Here is a 26,744-nt window from a genome sequence, read left to right on the forward strand (position 1 = left end):
TTTCTCATCAAGTGGAATTTTCTGTAACTTTCTGAGTTTACACACTCAATAGTCTGTTGAAAGTTAGGCCTGGCATCAGATGTAATAAAGTTGGGCCAGCTTGTTACTACATCCTGACAGAAATTACTGGGGTTTTTCAGTTAGGTTTGTGTTTTCTAAGAAAGCTTCACTTTTATGTATACATCTTTAAAATCAATACTAGGAAGACATTTTAACACATGGTAAACTGATGGTGGAATTTGATCTTAACAGCAGTCTTCATTAGATACTGAAATGGCCATGTGGAATATCAACATGACATTTGGTAATTGTTTTAGCTTCACTTTTCATATATTGTTTTTTTTCCATAGTAGAAGAAAATATGTCTTGTTCTTTATAGGAAACTTTTTACTAGGGTAATGATATAGAAGTGTTGCTGAATGACAGTTGGTCCTGTCTGCTTACCTGTATCAAGTGCTTAGAACTGTCAAATTAGTTTTACTATAGAAAAGATTTCGGTCACTGCAAATGTTAGCAAGGTTCACTGGAAGCTAGTGTTGTCCCAGAAAGAACCAGGACCTTTCCAAAGGACTGATCTATCTGGGTATAAATGCTGCCTTTATACCAGAGTATATTAGTAGGCTCTCAGAAGAAAGGGAGGGAATGCTCATTGAATGAAGAAAGGGACTAAGGATTGGGAAGTTTGTTGAAATTAATTTTTAAATAATGCATTAATTCCCATTCTGAAGGACTGAATTTTGAGAGCTTTTTCTTAAGAAACAATGTCAAATGTGAGAGGTCTGTCTTTAGTTCTCGGCATTATGAGCTGCAAAACATCAGCCGCACTGCCAGCCTGCCAGGACATGTAGCATTACAAAATAAAGATTTCCTACTTTTTAATGGCATTTAAAAAAAAAAAAGTCCACAAAACCAGCCTTACTAATAATGGAATAAAAGATAAACAAAGACTGTATAGTACTAGGAAGCCAAATGTGTTTACAAATCAACAGTATTTTGTGAAAGACAAGGTAAACAGCAGCAGAAAATCATAGAATGGCTTGAGTTGAAAGGGACTTTAAAGATCATCTAATTCCAATTCCCCTGCCATGGGCAGGGACGCCTCCCACTAGACCAGGTTGCTCAAAGCCTCATCTAGTCTGGTTTTAACACACTCCAGGGATCAAGTGTCCACAGCTTCTCTGGTCAACATATTCCAGTGTCTCACTCTCCTCATAGTAAAGACTTTCTTCCAATGTCTAATTTTACACAGCATACTCAAGGTCTTCTCTGCAGGGCCTCTCTCAATCCACTATTCACCCAGCCTATATTTGTGATTGGGATTGCCCTGACCCAGATGCAGACCTTGCACTTTGCCTTGATGAACTTCATGAGTTTGTCATAGGCCAGCCCCTCCAGCCTGTCATGATCGCTATGGATGGTATCCCCTCCCTCCAGCATGTCACCAGGGCCACACAGCTTGGTGTCATTGGCAAATTTGCTGAAGGTACACTCAATTCTGCTGTCTGTGTCACTGACAGAGACATTAAACAGTACCAGTCCCAGCACCAGTCTGAGACTGCACTCATCACAGGTCTCCATTCGGACGTTGAGCCATTGATTGCAGCTCTTCAAGAGAGCCGTGTAGCTCATGCCCTATCCACTGAGTGCTCCATCCAATCTGTGTCCTTCCGATTTAGACACCAGGATATGATGCAGGACAGTGTTGACCAATTTGCACGAGTCCAGGAAAATTATGTGTGTTACTCTGACCCTATAATAAAAAGCCACTAAATTTGTCAGACAAGATTTGCTTTTGGTGACGCCATGCTGTCTCAAGATTGGGAAGAGAAGTCATCTTACATAACTTTCCTTAGTGGTCAGATATAGATGAGTTACTGATCGTTTTTTTAATTAATGATCTCCCTTGTAAAATAAACAACATCTTATCCTACTGGGAGAGAGTAAATCCTGGAATATTGTAGAATTCCTGGTTTTCCTTTATTTAGCATCTGGCCTTTATTATTGGGTGTCTTCGTAACTTCATTGCAGCTTGCTTCCTCCTGTTCTGTGACATTTCTTTGTGGGCCTGAATGGAATGTATTTGTTACCAGAAATACTCTAAATTGTTCTAAACCCTTTTCTGAAGTTTTAAGCCAATTAATCAATGTTTTTAGCAAATCATTAAAAATGGAGAAAAAATACTAATCTCAAAAGGACAACAGGATGATATATCCCTCCAGTAAAAGATTTGTCTTACAACAGAGAAGGAGGATCTGGAAGCAAGACACACAGTACAAACTAAGACAATACAACCTCAATTTTATTTTCTTTTTAGACTATGAGATTTCAAGGAAGATAGAATATTTCCTGTTGAAGGACACGAAAGTGTTATGCTGTTGACTAAATTCAATGCTTGTTATTTTAAAGGAATTTAGCAAAAAGTGAGAAAAGTAATCTCCCCCACCTCTCCCTGGCACCTCTCAGAAAAAGTAATTTCCTCATGCAGTTAATTTTCCTTGCCCCGTCTCCTAGGGAAAATAAGCGACTTGGTCAAGGAGGAAAGCATAACTGAAGTACCAAGTATCTCCCAATACCTTCATCAGTATGTTGTCCTCTGCAATGTTGAAGTAGGCTTTTCTGAGTCAGAATTCTGAATAGGTCAGGGAGAGGAAATACTGATAAAAATAAAAAAGGTAAAAAACCTTTCCCTTCCAGTCTTCCTTACTGAAAAACCCAGCCGCAAAATTCTCCAGAATCTTGCCTGCGCAATAAACATACACATCTCCATAATACTGAACAAGATAAAGGGGGAAAATTTGAGGCATCTATGTCGTGGTAGATTTTACTTCAAGATGGATTGCATGTGAATCTGAAACCAGAAAACTTGTGTCTTCCAACAACTGGTTTTCTGTGCTGGTGAAAGTTGCACATAACAGATCATTCACACATGGAAAGACTGCAGCAGATACCAAGGAAGATTTACTGTCAAGTAATTTGGGGAGGAAAAACCCAACCAAACAACAACAAAAAAACAACCAACCAAAACAAAGCAACAGCAAAACCCCCAGAAATCACATCAAAACAATTCAGTGTTACTTTATTTCTACGTAAGTACTGAATGGAGAATTTGAAACGTTCTTATGTGGAGGAAAGTAAGTCAGCAGTGAAAGCAGGTTAAAAAATGAGGGATTCAGTAATTCTTGGCTTTTTGCAGGTTTTAGGCTATACTCTGTCTTAATGTAGTCCCAGCAGAAATGGTCTTGTAAATCTGTTGTGCAGTAGTATCCATAAGGAGAGGAAAGTCAGTTAAAATCACTCTTCATCAATCCTTATAATTCTCTTAATGTATTTAGTGATGGCACTGCTGGTAGAGTATCTTATGTCCTTTTCCCTGTTAAGTACCATGGCGGTCTCCTTCAGTCTTGATCTGTAGTATACTATGTTGTATCATAGCAAAAGATAATTAGTTACAATGTAAGGGAACTTGCTTTAGAGAGCCAAGAAATAATTCCTATGTGTGGAAACTGGAAAAAACATCAGACATCAGGAATATCACTGTTGAGAAACTAAACAGGAGAACTGTGTTTTGAAGGATTCTTTTGGAGATGAACTTCAGGGTAGAAAGCTGAAGTCTTTAAAGTTGTCAGGTGTAATCTGAGAACAAAAATGTAAAAGAGGGATAGGATTTCAAGCAGGCCAAGAGAGAAGAAAAAAGTGGAATTTCTCTTGGAATATCAGTACTGGACTGATTATGCTGAAGAGAGAAATTGATGTGGGCAGGTAGATGACATTTTAGTGCTTTCAATGTTTCTACCCTTCTATAGAATTCTTCACTTTCTTCTCTTCCAAATTGACGAGTATCCAAATTTTAAAAAGCAGTAGCACTGCTGACGCTGCTTAGCCAGTCTTAAGCTTGTACCCGTAGTGTCCTGTTCTTCAGACGGAGAAACAAAAGAGGTCACATTTGATCTTAGGTTGTTTTTATGGTACTTGTGTAGCTGTATCCATGTTTGCTAAGACAACTTAACATCTCAATACAGCCACTTTCCTTTATGAAGAGAAAAGTAATTGCAAGCAGCAATAGAAAGGCCAAGAGTCTTAAAAGTAACTTCTACTTTATTTCTTGTCTTTGTTGGCAGGGGAGGGGGAAAAGGAGGGCAGGGTCTTCCTTTCAGAGGAAGGCAGTTTAGTTTTTTTCAGCCCACAGTTGGTAAGTTCTTTCTTAAAATTCTGTCTCACTTAGCATCCTGTGTGCTCTAAGCTATTTAGCAAGGAAATTGTTTTGTGTATATGAACTAGGATACATCAGTAAGATTCAGAAAACCAGGGAGATTTTGTGAGTACTGGACTTACCACTGGTTCTTCAGACTTACACTGCCATCAGTTGCTCAAACTTTTGCGGAATTTGAGAATAGATTTTCACAATTTTCTTCCGAAAAACAAAGTCTCCAAAGTTTTTTTGTATGCTTTTATTCTGTTTCTTTAAGGGAAGGAAAGTGTTAAATGTTTATTTGTGTACGGTTTTCCTTGGCACTATTGCTGTTCACCTCACTAATTGAGAAGCATTTGAGCATGGGGAGATGCCTGTGCTATCTTGGACTCTCACACAGCCCATCATCTGTCAGGAACTGGAGATTTGTGTCTACGATTTGTGTCATTATCATACTGGTTAAGGATTGGAAGGACATTGTTCTAGGTGTGGCTCTTCAGCCCTGGAATAATAATCTTTTCTAGTAAAGAGCTCGGTCAGATTAGCTTAATAAATATTTTATGGCTCATACACATATGTGTGGATTGTATGCAGAGAGCATTAATTGATCTGTGTGGTACCATTTTCAGCCATCTTTTGAAGCAACATGAATCATACAGGTTTAGATTTCAATATTACTGTTGATAGGCAATACATAAATTTGCTGCTTGAGACTGCTGTTAGGAAACACACTAAACATTTTTGGACTGCTGGTACTGTGACATTAATTTTCAAGTGGTATCACTAAAAAATTATGGAAACCTGTCTGAGTTATTAATCATGGATGCACGTTTTGAAAGCTGAGTATAGTAATTGATTGATTATTACTATCTAAGTAGATAGTTTAATATTTGTTTGCAGATTTGTAGTATGCTAGTAATTAATTTGCTACTACGTAGTCACTAATTTTTGTGATTCCAAGTGTGTATGTCAGTATACTTGGATTGTTTTGTTACTGGTTTGGTTTTTTGTTTGTTTGTTTGTTTGTTTGCCTTTTCCCAGACTACGTTGCTATACGTAATATTTCTAAATTATTTTTCTCTTCTTTTTGTCCTGGTATTTTCCCCCCACCCAAATACTACCCTATTCCAAGCAAGAATTTCATGTAGAATTATAAAATGTTAGATGTTAGTGAACTCTCTGCTGACAGCACCACTGTCTTTTTTTTTTTTTTGGTGGTAGAAAATTTGTCATGCAAGCAAAAATATAGAAATACTGTAGTTACGCAAATACCAGTTTTCAGCAGGACAGCAAAATGCTACCAAAGGTAACAAAATGATACGTTGTGTTTATGCTTTAAAAAAAAAATTGTAAATCTGAATATTTTTTTTTACCAGTTTCAGTAACCAAAACCTAATCTGTTCACTGCGGAGGAATTAGAATACATTTTCTATAATAAATGCATCTTTAAAATGCATGCAACCTATTACAGTTTTTGAATCATACATGAAATTGTCTAATTTCTTTATTATAATTAAAATGCTAGCAAGAAAGAGTAACTGCCTAGCTATAAATCTGATTTGGATGCCTAGAATATTAAGGGGAGAAATATGATAAGTAGTTGTCAATATTAAAGCAGGCTGAAGGAAGAAGGCTTCAGGCCTTGTAGTAGGTAGAATGAAACAGCAGATTTGAGTATCCACAATCCTTTCAGTATTAAATTTTCAGTAAAATAAAATTACTTGTATATGAAAACATAGCCTTTCCCCAGCTCTCTTTTTTTTCCTGATCAGCTGATGAAGAGACTAGCAGCTCGCTGCTTTGCTGGCTTGTTAATTTTATCCCCACTAACTGTGATTTCCGATAGCCGGCCTGCTGATAGTGGTAAGGTAAATATCCTTTTTCATTGCCGTCTTGAAGATTCAGTAGAACTACCTCACAGGCATGTGTAGGTGTGTAACACATCAAAAGTCGTTGTTCTCTGTAATTCAGTGTACAACTGAGTGCTTAAGGAGAACAATGATATTAACTGTTGACAGCCTTGCATGCTGTATGTATTATTAGCTTTTCTAGCTTCCAAGATATGCAGAGAAATTTCTTTTCTTAATCTTCGTTAGCTGCAGTGGTTTATAGTGTGCGTCCTGCTTTAGCCAAATGAATATTAATGAATTTGTGTGCAGGTTATTTCGGTTTTTCTCCTTTTTTCTTTCTAACTCATCAGATCTCAAGCCTCCTTCATAGTAGGTTATCTGAACAGGGTGGAAGCATGATATAAATTGTCTTTTGATTATTAAGGCCTAGTTTCAGGCTGTCCCTCAGGATTCTGTGTTCGTGTTTGTTCTGTGGATTTGCACATCGGAGGATGCAGATTTTGAAATCTCTCTGGTTTTTTTAAAATGCCAGCTTGTTTTGTGTTGTGCACCAGGTTTTCTTCATAAAATCTTTTCAAGAGACATTATACACAATTGAGAAAAATAATGTCTAGGATGTAATCACTCTCTTTATATTGATTGTTATGCTCACATGATCATAAATATTAGCCATGTTTGGTGCTGTGGAGAAATGAAGGTAATTGCCTTATGATTAGAGCTCTTTCAGCTACGAGAAAGGATTGATTAGCATTTGCATGTACTCAAGGCAATTTTGAGATGCAAAAGGGACAAATATCAACATCAGTTATGTTCTGAGAAAGCATTAATCAGAGAGCCTAGTTTTAAAGGGATTTTTGTGGGGGTTTTGTTATTAATTTCAGTTCTCTTATGACTCCATATTTTTACTTATTTTCTTTTGTTGGCTTTCCCAAATCAAGAAAAGTTCAGCTTCCTGCTTTATCACATGGATCTGATAGTCAGTATGTGAAACAGGTTCCCATTATTTCTAGTTTGTGGTTTTGTGGCAGTTTTTTTTATCCCTCTGCATAGGGCTGCTGAGCCTGGTTAAAAGCATATATCCAGGTAATGGAAACCAGTGTTCATTGTTAGTGGCAGTGTGTGGGGTTTGGTTTTGTTTTTTTGCATCCTGTGTTGCAAGTACTTCTTACTGTAGAATGCCGTACTGTCAATGCTTCTGTCTATCTGCTGGTTATTGTTCTAGAAGAAAAGTATATATTTATAGATAATTTTAATGCTTGGGTAATTTGGAATTTGCTTAAACTGTTGACCAGAATTATTTGGAAGAGAAGTTGAACCGTTACTGCATGGAGCATCTGTGTGTGTACTTCGTGTGTGCTAAGAACTGTGGGTGATCTGATTTTTGGGAGCTGAGCACAGTTTATACTGTCCTGTTTGAAAAATAAAATATCCAAGTATGTTTTGCATGATACAGAAGACAGTACTGCCATTAGGGTGCATTTGCTGACACAGTACCACTGACCATCGTGGTGTATGAAAGTGAGTTGCTATGGAATTCAAGGTTCAGATAAACATGCAACTATTTACATGACAGTGGGATTCTTAGAACAAATTACTATTTAGTGTTTGTTTGATTGCCAATAACTCAATTTTTTGTTGTACTCTTCTTTATAAATAAGCTGAACATTTGAAGCTGAATTACAGGCATCCTGTGGGGTTGTGGTTTTGTTTTTAATACAATTTGCTATTTCACTTTGCAATATCTTTTGCTAAGAAATTATATTTTTGAATGCATGGTTGTCAGGCAATTGAAGACGGCAATTTGGAGGAAATGGAAGAGGAAGTCCGACTGAAAAAAAGGAAGAGACGAAGAAATGTGGATAAAGATTCTGGGAAGGAGGATGGTGAGAAAGCAAAGAAAAGAAGAGGCAGACCTCCTGCAGAAAAACTGTCACCAAATCCACCCAAACTGACAAAACAAATGAATGCTATCATTGATACTGTGATAAACTACAAGGATAGGTGAGCTTGGAAGTTATCTCTGTTGCCTGTGCTCTCTTCCTTTTCTGTTGATCCCTTTGTTTTTAACAGCTTAATTTTTGTTTTCAGTCTTATAGAAGGACTTGCTTTCACAGCATTTCTGAAAAGTACTTCCACTTAGGGCATGATCCTGTAAGTCTCACTCTTCATAGAAGGTTTGTAAAAGACTAATCTGATAGAAAGTTGTTGAAACATGAGTGCAAAAACGAGGCACCTGCTTAGAAATTAAATCATTCTGCTCAGGAGGTGTACTTAAGAGCATTTAGCTTGAGCAGTGTTTTCCTTCAGGTTAGTGGTGCAGCATGTGTTATGGTTACAGATTTATGAATGGGTCTGGCCATGATCTGAAAGACTGCCCAAAAGAGTTAGGGCTCATATTATGAGTGTATTCAGCTTGCTGTGACTCTTAACTAACAGAATAGCTGTGAACAGAATAGCTGTGAATGAAAAAAGCTATTCAGGTATTCCAGTCAGGGTTGCACAGGAGCATCTCTTGATTTTGGATCCCAGGCCTTGAGGTGTCTCCTGTAGTCAAGCACTTCTGATCAGGGTTGCCTCCTCCTCCTTTTTAAAATAGCAAGTAAATTTAGCTTCGGTTAGCCTTGAACTTCCTTTAGCCTTCGTCAGGGGACAGCTACAGACAGTAACTGATAGTTACTGAGGAAGTTAAAGATTTTTGCCTGTCGCTTGTGTGCCAGGAGGTTCATACCTGATCTTTGTCAAACAACAACTTAACCACTGTGCTATTATGTAGTGACGAGGCATATCTCCCTCACCCAGGAGCCCACATTTATGCAAGGCAGAATTGGTTCCATTAAAAAGTGGATGTAGCTCTATTCTGATGGGAATTAAGAGTGCCTATTAAACTGAGCTTTTCTCTCTGAGCTACGCAGAAGAGTTCAAGCTTCCTGTATTCCGATTTTTCATAAGCTAGCATCAAACCACCCAATCTGTGAAAGCTGGGACAGAACAGAATTGCAAATTCAAACGTCAGAAAACTATCTTAGAATTTCTGGAGCTAAGGTTGTTCCATGATTTGGTGAATATTTTCAGGGTTTCCAGCTGTAGAATTAAGTGGCTTTTGAGCATGGGAACCCTTTGGAACCCTTCAGCTTTGTTAGGGGTTCGTGTTTGTTCAGCTCTGGTCTTTTGTGTATGTGAAGGGAATCAGGGCAAGTACAGAGGGACAGGTTAATTAGAAGAAAAGTAGGCCATGAGCTTCATCTGGGGGAGAAAAAGTTTTTTCATCTCTTTTATATTTGAACACTTCAAATCATTGTTGTGTTTAGCTTAAGTTTTCAGTACTAATAGATGTTTCATCTCTGTTCTGTGGAAATCCAGAGGGCTGATCCAGACTACAGGGAGCTGTTGTGTCCCAAAAGATTGTCAAGTGACATCCATCCAAAATTTTATTGATTCAGACCTGAGTTCATTAAAACTAATTCTACAGTTTTCACTAAGTTTCGTTGCAGTTAATAAGCCAGCAGATAAAAAATTAAGATAATACATTGCAAAACTAAAAAAGTCTGTGTGCTTCATCTCCCTTGCTTTTAAGAAGAGCTCTTTGTGAATACAGAGCCACATATCTATTGTTAAAATAATTTTTAAAAAACAAACACACACATTTTTCCGTAGTGCCCACAAAAATCTGGAGCACCAACCGGCTACGTTCATGTGGTGAACCTGTATAATGTTGATGGAGGAAAGTATTCTACAAATACTTCCCTAACTGTCTTGTATTTGACTTCTGTTGTAGGCATTTGGGAACAAGTACAATCCTTGCCTTCCTTAGTTAAACGGCATTCAACAAAACAGGCTGAGTTGCTTATGTCTAGGAAAGCTAGAGGCTACAATAACAGAAGCAATAAGCTCTAGTAAAGTTTGAGCCACATAATTATTACATAAAACTCAGAATAATAATAGACAAATTGGCAGTATTTGAGGTAAATGTTCAGTGTAGAGAAGTGCAGCATTTGATACTTGGAAAAAGAAATTCAGAGGTAGATATCCAGCTACTTAAAAATCCTGGTTAACTCAATGCAAGACACTGGAAGTTAGTACTGAGGTCAAATTACTGTTTCTCTGTCATGTCCTCAGTGTAAATTCAAGCTTTTTCTTTAGATTTTCCTCTCTTACGCACTACTGTGTAGCATTTCCTGTATTTCTTTCTATTCCCCTCCCACATCACAATCTGATACTAATTTTAATGAAACATTCCATTAACATTGTAATTCCTTTAAGTAAGCTTAAACAGTGTCACAGAACAATAGCTACAGGATGAGATGTTTTGCATCTTTCTAGAGAACTGGTAACAAATTGAATGAGAGAAAACTTTAGTATTTATGTTGAGATTTTACTTTACTGGTAACCTAACTTCATTAGTGTCCTGGAAATTCTGGCAACTGGGATGACTTCTGTGTACTACGGAAAATAGCAAAAATTTTAAAAAATGGATAAACAGAGATGGGAGGCACTGTGAAAATGTTCAGCGTGAACTGATTGAACTCCTTTGGTGTGAGAGCTGTTGAGGTCTGTGTCGAGTTGTCAATACTTGATTCTTCCGGGCTGCTATGCTTTGGATTCCAGTATTGGGTGACATACCTTAAGCTTCTCTTCATGTTAGATAGACATTTCTTCATCGTATTTTTTATTTATTTTTGTTAATCTTGAAGCAAATAGTTGCACCTCATTTTGAAGAACTGTGTGGTAAGTGCTCCAAATAATTTAAGAAGTAAAAATGCATGTTGAATTTGCTGCTGCTTTTTTAAACTACCTCTGCTCTTGTTAGCCAGCTCTTAAGTATCAAACCATAAACTGAATTGCCAACTGTAACTACAAAGTGTGCTGTAGATCTAGAGCAGTACTACAAATGCAGTTTTGGATTCTTCTCTTCAATATTCCCTTGTCATTATAGGTGAAGCTGAGTTAGTCTAGGTTTCATCTATAAGGCCTTAGAATGGAGAATAAATATGTAATGATGCAAAACTAAGATGATCACCTCTTCTAGAGGAAGATTTCCCTGCTCACCAATGAAAGGGAGGTTGAGCTAGGTTACCTTCAGAAGTTCCTTCCAACTCAAACCATTCTGTAATTCCATGATTTTGGTAAAGCTTTTGCTAGGGTACTACAGGAAAAGGACAAGCTAATATTAAAGAAAGTGAAGATCTAATGAGTAAACTTGCTAATCTGACTGAATAAAAAGAAAAAAGGAGACACTGAAGACACTGCTAAAAGAGGGAACTACTAAACTGGAAAGAAAATACCACAAAAAACTCTGGAAGAATTAGTGCTGGTATAGAACATAATATATTAATGATATATATTAAAAAATAAGGATTATCCTAACCAAACTAAAGTTTTTAAATACAGTATTTGTGGAGGACTGAACACAAGTCTGGTCTAAAAGAACTGGTGTTAAATGCAGTGCATTATAGGCTACTTGCGGACTGTAAGTGTAGCCTGCATTTCCTGATTGTTAAAATTTAGTGGAGAAAAGGAATTATAATTAATACCTTGCAATCCTGCATCTTCACTACATATCTACTGTCCTCCTTTGCCTTGCATCAGAGTTCGATGTTTCCTGTCAAGTTGCCAGCTTGATGCTACTGCTAGTTTGTATTCGTTTTGTTTAGATAGCAGCAGCTGATGTGAAGAGTCCGAGGACCCTAATAGCTCTGTTACATACAGTGACTTTTGTTGGTGAGCAGCCTACTGTCTGCTCTTCTTGTGAGGCTTAAAGTACATCACTTGGCGTGATGTGCTAGTTAATTCCACAAAGCCTCGTCCCTGACTGTTGACTACATTTTAATAAAGCTGATACAAAAACTGGAGGGTCCAGTTATGCCCTGACCATGTTTCCTGTTTAGTAGAAGACTTCCCCTGTGGTCTTACCATTTGTGTCTCTGATACTTAGCATTTTGATCACTGCATCCTTAAAGCCAAAATGTCTAAATTCTTACCCATAGTATTGTAATTTTGACAGGACATAGCTCAGGGAAAGAGTATTCGTATGTGACCTGCATTTTAGACAGACTATTTCCAGCTGTTTTCTCAAGTTGCCAGTATTTAACCGTTGTAAAATGGTAATGTAATTAGCTATTGCTAATCTAAACAGTAATTAATTATGCCAATTGGTACTCTTGAGTTTTCAAACATGCAAGCCAGATAATTCTTATTTATAGCAAAGCCAAACTTACAGACTTCATAGCCATATGTCAAACTCAGGAATTACATTTCCAAATATTTTTCCCCACTTCCATTCCAGTGACCAGGACAGGACCACTATGTATTACTGCAGACAGTTCCAAAAAGGAAGAATTATTAACTGCATTTATAAAATATTACTCATCTCCCTACATAGCTGAGTTACTGTTTGAAGTTGTTAAATGCTGAGGTACCAACTCGCTATGTAGTTCTCCTCCCACACGCATACATTTTTTTAAAGAGTGCCTTTGTGAGTTGCATTTGGTGAGTTGTATTTTGCGCACTGTGGTTTTGGTTGTGAGTGCTTTGGCTAGGGCAAGAGTGCAGGACTCTTCATTCTACCCACTCTAAATTGAATTTCAGTAATTGTTAGAAGTGTGAAATTTGTCAGAAATACGAGAACATCTTGCCGTTTCATCTTGCTAGGTGTCTCCTCTTTTAATTCCAAAGGACAAAGGACATTGATAGTAGTAAAACTTGAACAGACCAGTGGTGGCTTGCTTCTGGCCACATACTGCCAGGGAAAACAAATACAAAAAGGAGCCTTGTACAAATGAGCACTTAAGTCCATCCACTGACAAAGTGGGTAGAAATACATGCTTTTATGCACCTTATAAGCAATTTGACAAAAATGAGAGGAAACAAGAAACACTGAGTACAAAATTTTTCAAAGTAAAAATCTTTTTTAAAAATGGGTAGTATTTATTAGTGGTTTTGAACTCACACAGCATTCAGGTATTTTTTTGTGTGAGCACACACAGGACTAGCATGTTGATGTGATGTAGTAGCAGGAAACTGTCACACACGGTTCTATCACATTTGGATTTTTTAATGTATTCTGGTCCTTCTTCCCTTCGGCACGTGTCCTGCTAGTTGCTAGGCAACGGTAAGTGGGGTTTTTTTGTTTGTTTTTTTTTTTACTGCAGACAATTTTTATGTCGTGGTTGTTATTACAAAAGTGAGGACAGGGATTAAAATCAAGAATTTACTCCTTGAAATTACTGATTTTCTCCTATTGTATCTACAACACAACCATTTGAGATTATGTAAGAAGAGATCACATTTATTTACGGCATAGATGTACATATACAAAAGGAACAGGAGGCGGTATTTCTTTGTGAGAGGAGGTTCAATAAAAATGATAGAATAAAGCTAGTATTGATCTTAGTAGACAAAATCAGACACTATTCTTCTGTTTGTTGCTATTTCATGCCCTTAGTGTTTTTTTTTTTTGTTTTATAGCCTTGAATGATTCTTGGTAATTAATTATATCAAGCAAAAGCGTGAAGATTTTCTATGGAATTCTTCATTTAATAGAATGTGTAAACAAATCACGGTTGGCAGGATTTAGGAAAATAGGATATTGCTGTTTAATAATTTACTACTGCTGTATTTTTAATATGAAATACAATGTAATGGTGGTGGCATGTGTGTAAAAAGACAAATGATATAGCCATGAGATTAAAAGATAAAAATAATACTGATTTTTTTAATAGTACAAATATCCTATCATGTTTCAAAATTTGATCAAAATTAGATTATATCTGTTTCCTTATTTATTGTTAGAATCTGAAATGAAGCAAGACTAGCATCAGTGATTTAGCAATTTTTCTCAAGTATGTATTTCTTTTAAAAGAAAGCTGCTGAAGTTTAAAACACAGCAATAACTCAGCTCTTCAACACAGTAAATCCAGATTCATACTGCACAAAGTTCTGAAAGCAGCTTTCACATGTTTTAAAGTATGAGCTTGCATGTGTATTGCATGCCAATATATTGCACAGGTTTACTAAAATAACTTTATTGAGTTTGTGAAGTCAAGGATGCAGCAAAACAGGATGTAACAGAAAAAAAGGTGAAAGCCCTAGTCTGATTCCCTCAGGAAGGTGTGTTACAGTATGCTGTGTAATGGTGTGACAACATGCTGCTTGGCTCTGCTTTTCCTCAGCACCCATGCCTTGTGTATGGAGAGTGACCACTGATCACATAATAAATGGCTGAATTCTCCCTGGGCTGTTAAGGAATCTGAACATTCTGAAGATACAGAACTTTTTTCACAACATCGTATTCTCATTTGACAAATGAGGACTAGAAATTTAAACTTTAGGACACCACTGGGCACCAGAGATCTGATTTCTTTAAGTACTTAATGCTCTGTAGGTTCAGAGTAAATGTCATTGATCTCAGTTGCAGCTGTGTTCAATGCTTCTCGTTATTAACAAAGAAAAAGAAAAACAAAACCAAAAAACCCCACAGTCCTCAATTTTCAAAGGAGCAGAAACACATTTAGTCAGTTGTGTATTGTGCAGTTAAAGCTTTGATTTTGGTTCCTCTTGTATTACTTACCCTTTGAGAAAGCAGTCTTGAGTTGAAGACCAGTTTTGTCTTGTGACATGATAGTCACTCACATAGATCACTGGCAGTATTGGCATTGGTACATTTAAATGCATATTGTAAACACCTCCCATTTTGACAGAGCAATGGATTTGTCTCTTTTGCTGTAAATTGCTACCAAAGAAGATGGGACTTGCATTGACCTTGAGTTTCACACTTTCTTCTGACAGGAGGGAACTAGTGAGAGCACTGACAATTATCTGGTCATTTTGTGATTTCCTCTTATTTCTGTAACAGGGTGTTTCTCAAATAAATTAATTCTGTTGTGTGAAATTGCTATGAACAGCCTGGATTGTGAGGTAGTCTGTTGTATGGGGTAGATAGGTTTCACTCTCACCTTGCCTGACAGATACCCAGAATGCCACCTTGTCTCACTGTGCAGCAGCAGCACCCTAAAGGGCCTCCACACGTGTGCCATAATCTAGGAGGCAGCCTGGCTGTTAGTGCTAAGCAGGCAAGGGGAGTGGCTTCTGCTGCTGCAAATCAGACAGAAGTTGTCAGGGTGAGACAGCTTTTGCGTTGGATGGAAAAAACTCGGAACTGCCAGTTGGTGCCCATGGTACTAGTTAAACAACACTGGTTAGCAAGCAGCGATTAGAATATTTACATTATTATCCTCTCTGATGCAGTGTAGATAAGGAGCAGCAGTGTTCAGAATTAAACAGAGAACAGTAAGAAATTTTGGATTAGGTGAGAAACAGCTACTTAGGAATAAACAATTTCCTTATTTCCTATTTGTTTGTTGGTATGTTGTGTCTATAACAAAAGTAACGTGATTTCAAGCATTAAGAAATGCCTAAGATATAGCAGGCAGAGCTGTTCTGGACTTTTTATCATCCTTATCATCCATGGTGGAATTGCCTCAGTTTACCTTCAGTTCAGAATTAGTTCAGTGTATCTGGCAAGAACCCAAGACACTGTGAAAGGTGACTGCAAGAGAGACTTCTTGACCAGCTCCTGTGAAGTTTTGGTATCCCTGAGGATGTGAATAAAAGAAGAGGGTTCTTTTGGAGTAGCTTTGAGAGTAGGAAATACATGAATGCGGGCTGGGAAATACTTGCTGTTGCTATGTGTAATGAATTTAGAGTTCCTCTCAGCAAAGCTTTTTTCTGCTGCTTTGTGAGAAAAAGGACACAATCACAGGAATAAAACCCAAACAGCAACAACAAAAAAACCTCTAAGCCTGTAAGTGCCATCAACACATTTCCTCTTTAGGTGACTTATAACCATATATTATCTGAGAAGCCACAAGAAAAGATTTTTTAAAAGCCCTTATTTGGAAATGTCAAAATAACTGTTAATAAAGGGTGAACAATGGGAAGTCTGGAAGCCTTAGAAATTCAGAACACCTGGAAGTGATAGGCAGTGTGTTCCTAGAGTATGAAAGATTTTTTGATAACTCCTTGCTTTATTTCAGATAACTGAAAGTACAATCAACAGCAATGCTTTTTCAATAGAGTTACAGTGATCTTCCCAGGAACCTATGTCATTAATGGAAGTTAGTTTTTGGTTTTGTTTTTGTTGTTGTTGTTACGTGTAGTTAATCTTTAAGTAATTAGCATTTGGAATATAGGAATTCAGTATGGACAAATGATTTGTTATGACAAGGAAATAAATTCAAGTATTAAATGACCAAAAGGAAAATAAACTTACAGCAGAAGGAGAAAAGGGTAAGACTCTGCTCAGCAAACCACTGCAGAATTCAGACTCAAATCCTGATCCTGCCTCCCTAAAGCCTCCTACACATACAATCCTGTGATGATGTTGATATGTTAGGACAACAGTACAAAGGGTATGTATTGAATTGTAAATTAATTATCTGTACCAAATGAAAAAATCAGAGTAAGGTTCAATTTCCAGTTCTTTGAGAGTAAAAAATGCTGTTTGATTTTTTGTTGGGTTTGGGTTTGTTTTTTTTTTTTACGATTAGATTGTTTGTCTGTGTGTTTTTTGAGTGACAGTTACATTATGGATTTGTTCCTGTCAACAGTTCAGGACGGCAGCTAAGTGAAGTCTTCATTCAGCTTCCATCTAGGAAAGAATTACCAGAGTATTACGAATTGATTAGGAAACCAGTGGACTTTAAAAAGATAAAGGTATGAAAGTTCTTTTGTAAGTGAAGATTCCTCAGTTTGTTTTTATATTACAGAAGGGTGACCATGAATACATCATTAAAATTACAACAACATGAATATTGGATTTACCTGTATTTGTGGTTTAGATGTTAAACATTGTTACATACCCTGTTAGGAATTTTATTTAGTGTATATTGCAGTTTATTCCTGTCATTTCAAATTCCAATCAAAATGCAGCAGTGTGACATGAATGACACTTTCAGAGATTTAAAGAGTTTAGAGAAAACACATTTCATTGTGATTTGTAAAAAAACACCTAACTGCCAATTTGCAAGCACATCTTTGGTAAAAGCACAATTTGTGCAAAGTTGTAACAGTTCTAGGAGAGTATAGTTATCCCTAGGCTAGCACCACATCTTGTAACAGTCAGGTCAGATCCAAATGCAGTTTGGCAGAGGACGTTTAAGCAAATTTTTACATGTTAGGTGTTGTTATGACTGTGAGTTTTCATTCATGTCATAGCTTACTTTGTTTGTCTAGTACAAAGAAGAAAGGGAACTCTTTTTAACAAAACATCTCCATTTCTGTTGCTGTTGTCCCTTCCATTTTGCACAGCAATTTCTGTTTTGTTTTTTTTTACCTCTATTACCCTGTTGTGTTTTTTTGAATGATATGTTAACAATACATTGTAAGACTTCTGTTTGTTTTCAGCAGGTAGTTGATTTGATGCTTAGGTAACATTTTTAAAGAGAAAGCTTGTAATGTGTTAAAATCAAATATTAATTTAGTGTCCTGACTGCTGTTTTTCTTTCTGAACCACTGCCCATTTCCTCAACAACAGGAGAGAATTCGCAACCATAAGTATCGGAGTCTTGGAGACTTGGAGAAAGATGTCATGTTGCTGTGTCACAATGCTCAGACATTCAATTTGGAAGGATCACAGGTCTGAATGAACCACTTGGTGTTAAGCATACAGGTTTCCTCTACCTAATGTTTTCAGTGCTTGGAGATTATTATATTGTGTGTATAAACCATGTGTTTTCATTCTTTCTTTGAAGAATGCCCAGATGCTTAGAATCATCCAGAATTCACTGGGCACAGCCTGCTCTGTTTGCATGCAGAGAAGCTGCGTTTGGCTCTTCATTCTGACATCCCTTTTTTCTGATCTCTGTGTAGTTCAGAGCTACTGTCAGACTGTTTGAATCTATGGTACAAGGTTCTGTGTGTGGAGCGATACATCATCATGGGTTTACCACAGTACGTGATACAAGGAGTAGATGTAACAGTAGAGCATAGGATGGGATGTTCAGGAAATGAATCATAGTGAACTCTTCAGTTCTGCTAATTGGAAGATGCAAATTCAGGGTTTGTCCAGAGATAAAGCTTTGTGTACAAAGCATTATTTATGATACTCTGGATTCCCTAGTAATTTTTTTTTTGTTATTTTGGTGGCTTTTTTGTTTGTTTGGGGCTTTTTGGTCATGTTGAATGATCAGTGTCTGCTTTAAGAGACAGTAACAATAATAAATCCCAGATGAGTCTTAGAGGCTTAGCAGGCAAAATGTCTCATCTCATACAGGTGTTTCACAGACATGAACTCATCAGTGCTGTGAATTCAGAACAGAACATTGACACAAAAAAGAAAGACTACAAAATCTGCATGACAGATAAATATGTTGCCTCACAATACAGTGAAAAATAATCTTGGATGATTAATAGGTGAGGTCTGAATGGTGTCGTGCAAACACAATATGAAATTGAAACAGAGAGCATGACAACTCCCATAACCTGCAAGAGTATAAAAAATATGTTAAAACAAACTTTAGTAAAATCTGAAGGCAAGTGTTGCCAATACTAATGCATCCTTCAAATTCCTAAACAATTCTGATGATCCTTAGCTAAATTGGGGAGTTTATATTAAATTTTGCTAATTAGAAATTAAAAGGAACATGCAATTAATTATAAAGGACTGTTGAATACAGCTTCTCGTTTTGTGATTATTTTTGCTATCTGGAGACAGAAGATGTTTGTATGTACATGAAGAATTTTTACTGCCTTCAGTTATATGGAGATGACCTTTTAATAAATCAGCTAATAATATTTTAATAAGAAGAATAATGATGACAGGAAACATGGGACAAAATATTGAAATGTGCCCAAATATAAATTGCCAGTTTTCTGTTTAGTCACATATACAATACAATAAATAAAGAAGGAAAGCTCATACCAAATAGTATCACTCAGGCTTCAGAAAATGTTAGAAGTTGGTAGAGGAGGTAAAAAGAGCTGAATGAAAATCAGTAGCTAAATCGGAAAGGCAATGAAATTCTTATCAGAATGACTTGAATTGCTAATAGGAAACTAATGCCTTGCTAGGCAGAGGTGATACAATTTACAGGAATAGTCTTGAAGGGTAGAAGTGGTCAGTAGATATTGATACTGTTTGGAAGTAACCCAACCTGTATCAGAGTGTTGCAGTATTATTTTCCATGCCAGTGTACCAATATTAATTACCAGAGCTAGTATTACTTTTTAAGAGCGTGAAGCCCAAACAACACATACCTAATTTTTTTTTTTTCCTGGTGAGTTCTCATACCATTTGTTTTGATTTACAGTGAATTGCAGGACACTTCTCCAGCAGCAGTCCTCCAGTTTTCAAGGCTGCCTCATGTTCTTTGTTATAGTTTGGGTCCACCTTTGCTCTGACATACCAGTTCACTTTGTTAAAACAGATTATTGGCATGTGCACTCACAACCAAAAAGGCTAATTCAAGCAGTTGTTTAAGTAGAGAGTGACCATGCCTAATTATGCCTGTTGTTTGTTCTCTTAGTATGAGGCATGCTGCTTTTCCTTGGAAGACAACAGTTCCATATGGGCTGGAACTTTATGAGAGGTTTTCAGGAGAGACAGACATAGTGTTTTGCAGCTTTTTTCCTCACTAATTTGAAAAGCTTTTCATGTAATAATGGTCAATGAAGCACAGACATGTAAGGGGTTAAAAATTTTATGTGTCTATTGAAACAGAAGATTTGTCATTAATGTTGTGATTTATTCTGCATTTCTGTTGTCATTTCTTCTCCATTTTGGAAGGAAATTCCACTGTCATTGCTGTTCAGGTTTTTTTTAAACTTGTTGGAATAAAAAAGCTTTTATTTGCACAGCTTTTCCTGAAGCAGACACAAATAATTCAACATTTAAGAAAGTTATAATAATTTTTAAAAACCTTTTATTTTGCTAGGAAATTCTGATAGAAATTCTGGTTCACAATGGTATGTTAAATATGTGGCATTATGACTGGCATTAAAAAATTACCGTATTCTGTATGTTCTTAGTTCTTTTTGTCTTAGAAAAGTGTTAGGTCTGGAAAAGGACAACCAAGTTATTTGAAAGAGCCCTTCATAGGAACAATGAAAAAAAATGAATGGTTCTCATGAGGAACTGGGGGGCTTTTCTCAATAGCTGACTTGAAAGGAAGTAGGTATAAGACAAAGTCAGTAAAAAAGACTTCAAGGAAGGAAGCTGTGGGTCCCACCCCACCAATGTCATAAGATTTATATTTAATATAAAGTATTCCGAACAAAGTTTTACTAATTAGTTCTGTTGAAACTGCAGAGGGTTAGAGCAATTTTATAGTTTTTAACATTCGAATTGCATAGTGGCAGCCAAAAATTCTTCCATTATCTTTCTCACAAATACCCACTGTCCCTTTGCACAAGGAAGTGTATCATTTAGCCAGAGGAGCTGTATGACAGCCTAGGTAGTTCAAGTGATAATGATACTCTACATTTGTACATACGACTCTATACTTTTCTGTTACTTTTCTCTATTCTTAATTGTCTAGTGCTGAATTGTCCAGTGCTTGGCCTCTGAGGTTTTACAAAAGAAAACTTGTAAGCTTATTTATTTAAGGTGATTTTTGAAGGGTTAGGCACTCAGCAAGGCAAAGATTTTACTGTGTTAGTCAGAGAGCTGTGTTAAAAGTCAAATGTAGTCCTCACTCTTGGTGGTCTCCTTCTGCTTGAGGTTAAAGAGAAAATCCAAGATAACTTAGCAAGCTACAGAATGCTTGAGAACAGGTGCTGTTTAGAAAAAGTCTTTTTAGGTCTGAGGGGAAAGAAGGAATAAGCTGCTTGGGCTAAATTATTTTCCTTGTAGCCACTTTGGATTTCAGAAAAAAACTAAGGATAATTGGTACGGAGGTTAGCCATTTGTCATTATCAACTGTATCACTAGACTGCAGCCCATTTTTTAATTAAGATGCTTACTGCTGAAGTCTAGTGCTTTGGCAATTTTCGAGGCTGTTAGAATATAGTGAAAATATGCAATAGTTCCTGGGGTAATAAAAATAACAAGAAAAACACTCTAACTGGACCATTTAGAAGTAATACATGTTAACAGTTGCGTTTTTGTGGCCCAGTATTGAACTCTTTCTTCATTTAGAGCATGAAAAATTAACGTTGGCATTTCTTGTAAAATTCATGTAACTAGTGTTGCACAGTATTTGAAAAAGCCACACACTCTGTGGATCTGCACTGGAAATTAGGGACTATGTGAATTTTTAATACTGCTCGACTTTACAGTTTTGACATATGTCTGTATTCACACTGTAGATCTATGAAGATTCCATTGTTCTTCAGTCTGTGTTTAAAAGTGCACGACAGAAGATTGCCAAAGAGGAAGAAAGTGAGGATGAAAGCAATGATGATGAAGAAGATGATGAAGAAGAAGAATCGGAATCAGAATGTGAGTCCCCTGCTAAATACTGAAAAGAAAGTACATCCCGGGGCAAAAGGGGAGGTTTTCTAGTTTCTGCATGGAGACATTTTATGTTGGTGAAAGGAACTTCTTGCTAAGTTCACTGCTCTGGTTGTTAATACTCAGCTGAAGGCTTGGCTGTATGTTCTGGCTATACCTCTTACGAGTATAGAAAACTATTTTTAAGCCAGAAGCTTAAAAAACCCAGATGCTTTGTGAAAGTAGATCTGACTGGCCATGTGTTTATAAACCTCTCAGGTCCTATTCACATTTATTTGCAAACAGAGTGGCCTGGAAAGGCTAGAAAGAGTCTTTACCATGGAGGGTCAACCTTCAACAATAGTTGTGACATACAACACTCGTCACCTGGTTAAGAACCTGAAGGTGTTTCAAATATTCTTCAGTTTCACAAGGACTAAGTGAAAGTCTGGTTGTTTCAAAAGCAGGAGGTGACACTTACTCCGTCCCTGCAGGCTTGGAAACATGATACATGTCAACTTTCTGCCACCCAATACATCTACCCATACTCTGCAGCTACCCATATGTCTGGTTACAGAAACCATAGTACCTGGTCTTGAGCTACTCTTCCATGTACATCACAAGGGTCTGCAAAGCTTACAACTTTAGCAGTTCATTTGGAAATGAGTGGAAAGTCAGGAATCAGGAAAATCAGGAATTTAGCATATTCTTCAGAATCATGTCAACTGAAAGTTTGACTGTCATCTTCACATAGCATTTTTGTAGTTAAAAAAAAAAGGTTTATTTGTATACATAAATGTGCAAGTGGGAACATTAGTCATGTATCATAGAATCTCACAAGATCATAGACTGCCTGTAGAGATCATGCTTTCTGAGAAAGAAAGAAGATGCACATGCTGAATTTAAAGTTACTCTTTGTAGTTTAATACAAGTTATTGTTAAAACTATCAAGACCTAGAGGGGAAAAAAGCAGACACCTTTGCTTCATTGTTTAACAGTCCAAATAAATAACAGGCTGCTACTAGGGGTGAATTTCTGTGAACAGAGCATTTAAAAGTCGATCAGTGAAAGTTACATTCATGTGTACTGTTAAATTTCTTGTAGCAAAATCAGTGAAAGTCAAAATAAAGCTCAATAAGAAGGATGAAAAAAGTCGGGAGAAAGGAAAAGGCAAGAAGAGGCAAAGCCGAGCAAAAGCCAAGCCTGTCGTGAGTGATGATGATAGTGATGAGGATCAAGATGAAAATGTAAGTTTTGTTCACTGAGACTGTGGAAGTGGTTGCAGTGATTGCATCTCTACCCTGTCCTGCTTGCTGTCAGAATTCTCAACCACTCATGCTTAAGCACATTTTTAATCTGTATTGATCATCTTGAGAGAGTTGGGCAAGGGTTTTAACTGTATCTGGGTGTGCTTATGAGGTATGGTCCCAGTGCTGATGGACACAAAGAAGTTTGGAGCATATCTCTCAGAGATTTTCCTGCTTTCATTGAACCTTTAACCCTTGTGGTCTGTTTGCTTTTGTCCACAAATGAAAAACTCTTAGCTTGATTTTTTTTTTTTTTTCATTCCCTGGTAGATGCTTCTACTATTACAGCAAATGAAAACACAGCTCTTCCCAGTGTTTTTTAACATCTGGCTAGAAAAAAATAACTGGTGTTTCTTTCGTGTCTTTCCTTCTATAAAGAAGTCTACAGCAATTAACTGAAATGTCGTGAAGGAGAAACATTAGATAGCATAGTGCCTTTCTTAAGGCTATCTTGATTTATCAGTTTGTCGTTTTCCTTCCTTTTACTTTCTTTTTTTTTTTTTCCTTCTTTAACAAATTCTATAGAGTGCTTGGCAAAGAATTTCTGACTTGTCTTGTGTCTCTTACCTCTAGGACCAGTCGGAGGCAAGCGGAAGTGATGATGAGTGATCCATAGGGTTTATTTTCTTGGCAGAACTGACCCCTTCCCCTTCTCTTCTCCCTTCTCCTATTTTACACCCAGTTAACTCCTTTTGTCAAATAGACATTGAGTTGTTTCTGTATTCTCATTCTCTATAAATTAGCTTTAGGATAGTGCCAGACAAACATATGATATCATGGTGTAAAAAAGGAAGAAAATGTAACATATTCTGACCAGATAGGTCTTAAAAGATTTAACAAAACAAACAACATCAAGCTTTTGATGAAAAATGGGGATCGATAGTATATTTCTATGAGCTAGCTTTAACTTGTTATGCTTTGATTGTGCCTGGTTTTATCATTTGATAAGATGTTTTTTCAGTGGCGCCAGAAAGACAAACATAAAAAAGTTTTGTAGCATTGATAACCAGAAGAAGCCATGAAAAGCCACTGGTTATTTTGTTTTTCATCAGGCAGTTTTCAAAGTTTTTTTGTTCTGCATTGTTTTTTTACACTGTGGTACATATATGCAACTTTGTTTAATAGCTTATAAATGTACAGTAGTTAGGCTTCATCTACCTTGTCCCCTATATGTTTTCCTGCTTTATGCTTGATGATCTTCAGAAAAATGCTTTTTGAATTGTATCAAATTTATGTCTACTGTAAACTTTGCTTAACTTTTTTTTCCCTCAATTAAAAAAAGTTGGGTTAAAAATGCTAATGAATATTGCAATCTATATAGTGTAATGGATGGTTTCTTTTATCAGGCTGATCTTCTATGTTACCAATGTGGATTATCACCTTTTCCCTAAAGTGTACTTAATCTTTGCTTTCTTTGCACAATGTCTTTGGTTGCAAGTCATAAGCCTGAGGCAAATAAAATTCCAGTAATTTTGAAGAATGTGGTGTTGATGCTTTCCTAATAAAGAGATAATTTAGCTCAATAAACACGGCCTTGTGTTACGAGTTCCACAAAAATCTTTCTGTAGCAGGGACAAGAAGGCAGGAATGTCTCCTTAGAGAAAGTCCACTGTGATCTCTCTTGAATATAAAGTAAGAACTCAATCAAATACCATAAAGTGTCTTTAGAAATGGAGAGAAGATCTGTAATACATGTTAAAATAAGAATAATAAAATCAAAGTAGTAAAATGCTACCTTGAAGTAAAAGTGTAGCTGCCAGCAGGTGCAGGGACATGATCATTGTCCTTTACAGAGCACAGATGAGGTGTACCTGGAGAGATTTGTCTAGTAGTTGGCTCCCCAGTAGAAGAGAAACACAGACATGTATGTTAGAGCAAGTCCAGCAAAGGGCCACAAAGATGGTTGAAGGGCTTGAGAGTATGACACACAAAGGGAGGCTAAGAGAGCTGGTCCTGTTCTGCTTGAGAACGCTCAAAGGTACCTGTTTGATGTGAATTAATATTTGAAGGAAAGGTGCAACGACAGAGCTGGGGTCAGTGACAGGACCTGAGGCAAAGAAAAAAACAGGGAATTGGGGTTTGTGTAGGTTGTTGGTTTGTTTTTTTTCACGCAAACACAGGGGGTGTCCTCTGCACATCCAGAAAAACACTTCTACTGTGAGGATGACCAAATCCTGGCACAGGTTACCGAAAGAGATTGTAGAATCTCCCTTCTTGGAGAATCACAGAATTATTGAGGATGGAATAGACCATCCTGTGACCTAACACCACCACATGAACTAGACCATGTCACTGAGTGCCCCCATCCGGTCTTTCCTTAAACACCTCCAGGGATGGTAACTTCACCACATCTCTGGGCAGTCCATTCCAGTGTCAAATTACCCTTTCTGTGAGGAAGTGCTTCCTAACATCCAACCTAAACCTCGCCTGGTGCAGCTTCAGGCCATGCCCTCTCGTCTCATCACAAGTTGCCTGATGATAACCCTGGGGGGGTTATTTTTTCACTGCTGCCAACCTGCTACATGTGACAAATATCCAGCAGTAGGCTTCAGTTACTGCTAGCCTGGACTGGATTTAAACTGGCAACCTATATGTAAAAACAGGACAGTATCAGGTTACCCATCCCCAGATGACTGGATGACTTTGCAGTGATCCAATTCGATTTATTTTACAAGAATTCATCATTTACAGAGGAGTTGAAGAATAAAAATGAGTTAAGACCTAATATTTCTGTTGAAAGTAACTTTTTTTTGGTTTAGAAGCCATTTGAGTATATCGGTAGTGTTTGCATAAAGGAAAATTCATTCAAATTCTTAGCTGCAGTTTTTGTTTATCAGGTTTCAGTAGTTTCACAATATTTTCAATTTTTCCTCTTATTTTCCAGGGAAAAAAAAAAGCACTTTAATCATTAGATTAAAATTATTTATGACTGTTGAGTCATGTCTGTGGCTCTGCTGCAGTTGGTGATTTTGCTTAGTATTTGAATGTGTTTCTACCCAGAGTAGAAAGAGTAGTCTTGCTCTCTTTATGGCTTTACTGCGTCTTTCCAGATAAATTGGGTTTTCTTCTCGTAATCTCAGCATGTATAAAAGAAAAGGTTCAGGCAAATTGTCTTATGTAGACTTTCAAGTTCTTGCAAACAGAGGAGGAGGAGATGTTCAATATATATACTAATCCGTCCATGTTAAAGATGGAAATGTATTTTCTCTTTTACAGGATTTCCTTTCTAGTACACACTGACATGCAAAGCACTTGAAATACATTTTGGACAATACACAAATGAAAGCACAATGCTACACTCCATATTGAGAGAAAATAATTCATTTCCTACCTTAATTTCAGAAAATTGTCTTATAAAATTGTAATCAGTATATCTCAAACACTCAGGAAGATAAGCAAAATCAAGTGAATAGTGGGAGGTTTTCTTCTTGCATCTGTTTCTCCTGGGAGGTAGGTGTAATTGACAAAAATGACCACTCCAATTTTATGTGGTTAAATTTAAAGTTTTATTTGGTAAGTGAGCAAAAAGAGCGCTGGGCAGCCGGGGGAATTTCCTGTTCATCTACAGCTTGCAACTGACAGTATCGTATAGACTCCTTTTATAGGGTAGGAGTTCAGCATCATCTCAGTCTCTTTGCATTGTTTCAGTTCCTCATCTCTTGTTCTGCATACTCGGAGCCAGTTTATCATTCTGCATATGCGTAGATATCCGGCAAGGAGTCGTGGATCCGGCTTAGGAATGTTAGAATACAGGACTTTGAGAGATACACAAAGCTGCCTATGATACACAAGGCTGTCTGTTGTAGTTTAGTTACAAGGTCTTGGCAAATAAGCAAAGCAACCTACATTCCACTATTAAGCTATTATAAAAGATAATTATTAATCTAACATCATTTAAACTTAACATATGATTAACAGATAATTCCATTTCTATTTATTACAAAGAGTTCAGATTAGATACATATTTTATGGGT

At 37.0% G+C, this 26,744-nt stretch overlaps 1 protein-coding gene across 2 annotated transcripts in view; it reads left to right on the forward strand.

The window, feature by feature from the left end:
- Positions 1-24,034, forward strand: part of SMARCA2 (SWI/SNF related, matrix associated, actin dependent regulator of chromatin, subfamily a, member 2) — a 126,341-nt gene extending 102,307 nt beyond the window's left edge. The window contains exons 29-35 of one of the 2 annotated variants that reach the window (XM_054397865.1): positions 7,823-8,040; positions 12,845-12,847; positions 16,644-16,749; positions 17,570-17,671; positions 21,340-21,472; positions 22,568-22,710; positions 23,344-24,034. In XM_054397865.1, coding sequence (XP_054253840.1) covers positions 7,823-8,040; positions 12,845-12,847; positions 16,644-16,749; positions 17,570-17,671; positions 21,340-21,472; positions 22,568-22,710; positions 23,344-23,379 — 741 coding nt within the window. In that variant the 3' untranslated portion in view covers positions 23,380-24,034. Of the gene's footprint in view, positions 1-5,964; positions 6,058-7,822; positions 8,041-12,844; positions 12,848-16,643; positions 16,750-17,569; positions 17,672-21,339; positions 21,473-22,567; positions 22,711-23,343 lie in introns of those variants that run through there. The other variant, XM_054397866.1, reaches the window with a different exon arrangement.
- Positions 24,035-26,744: the final 2,710 nt, after the last annotated feature.

This window comes from Indicator indicator, chromosome Z (genome assembly GCF_027791375.1).
Source record: "Indicator indicator isolate 239-I01 chromosome Z, UM_Iind_1.1, whole genome shotgun sequence".
Lineage (NCBI taxonomy): Eukaryota > Metazoa > Chordata > Aves > Piciformes > Indicatoridae > Indicator > Indicator indicator.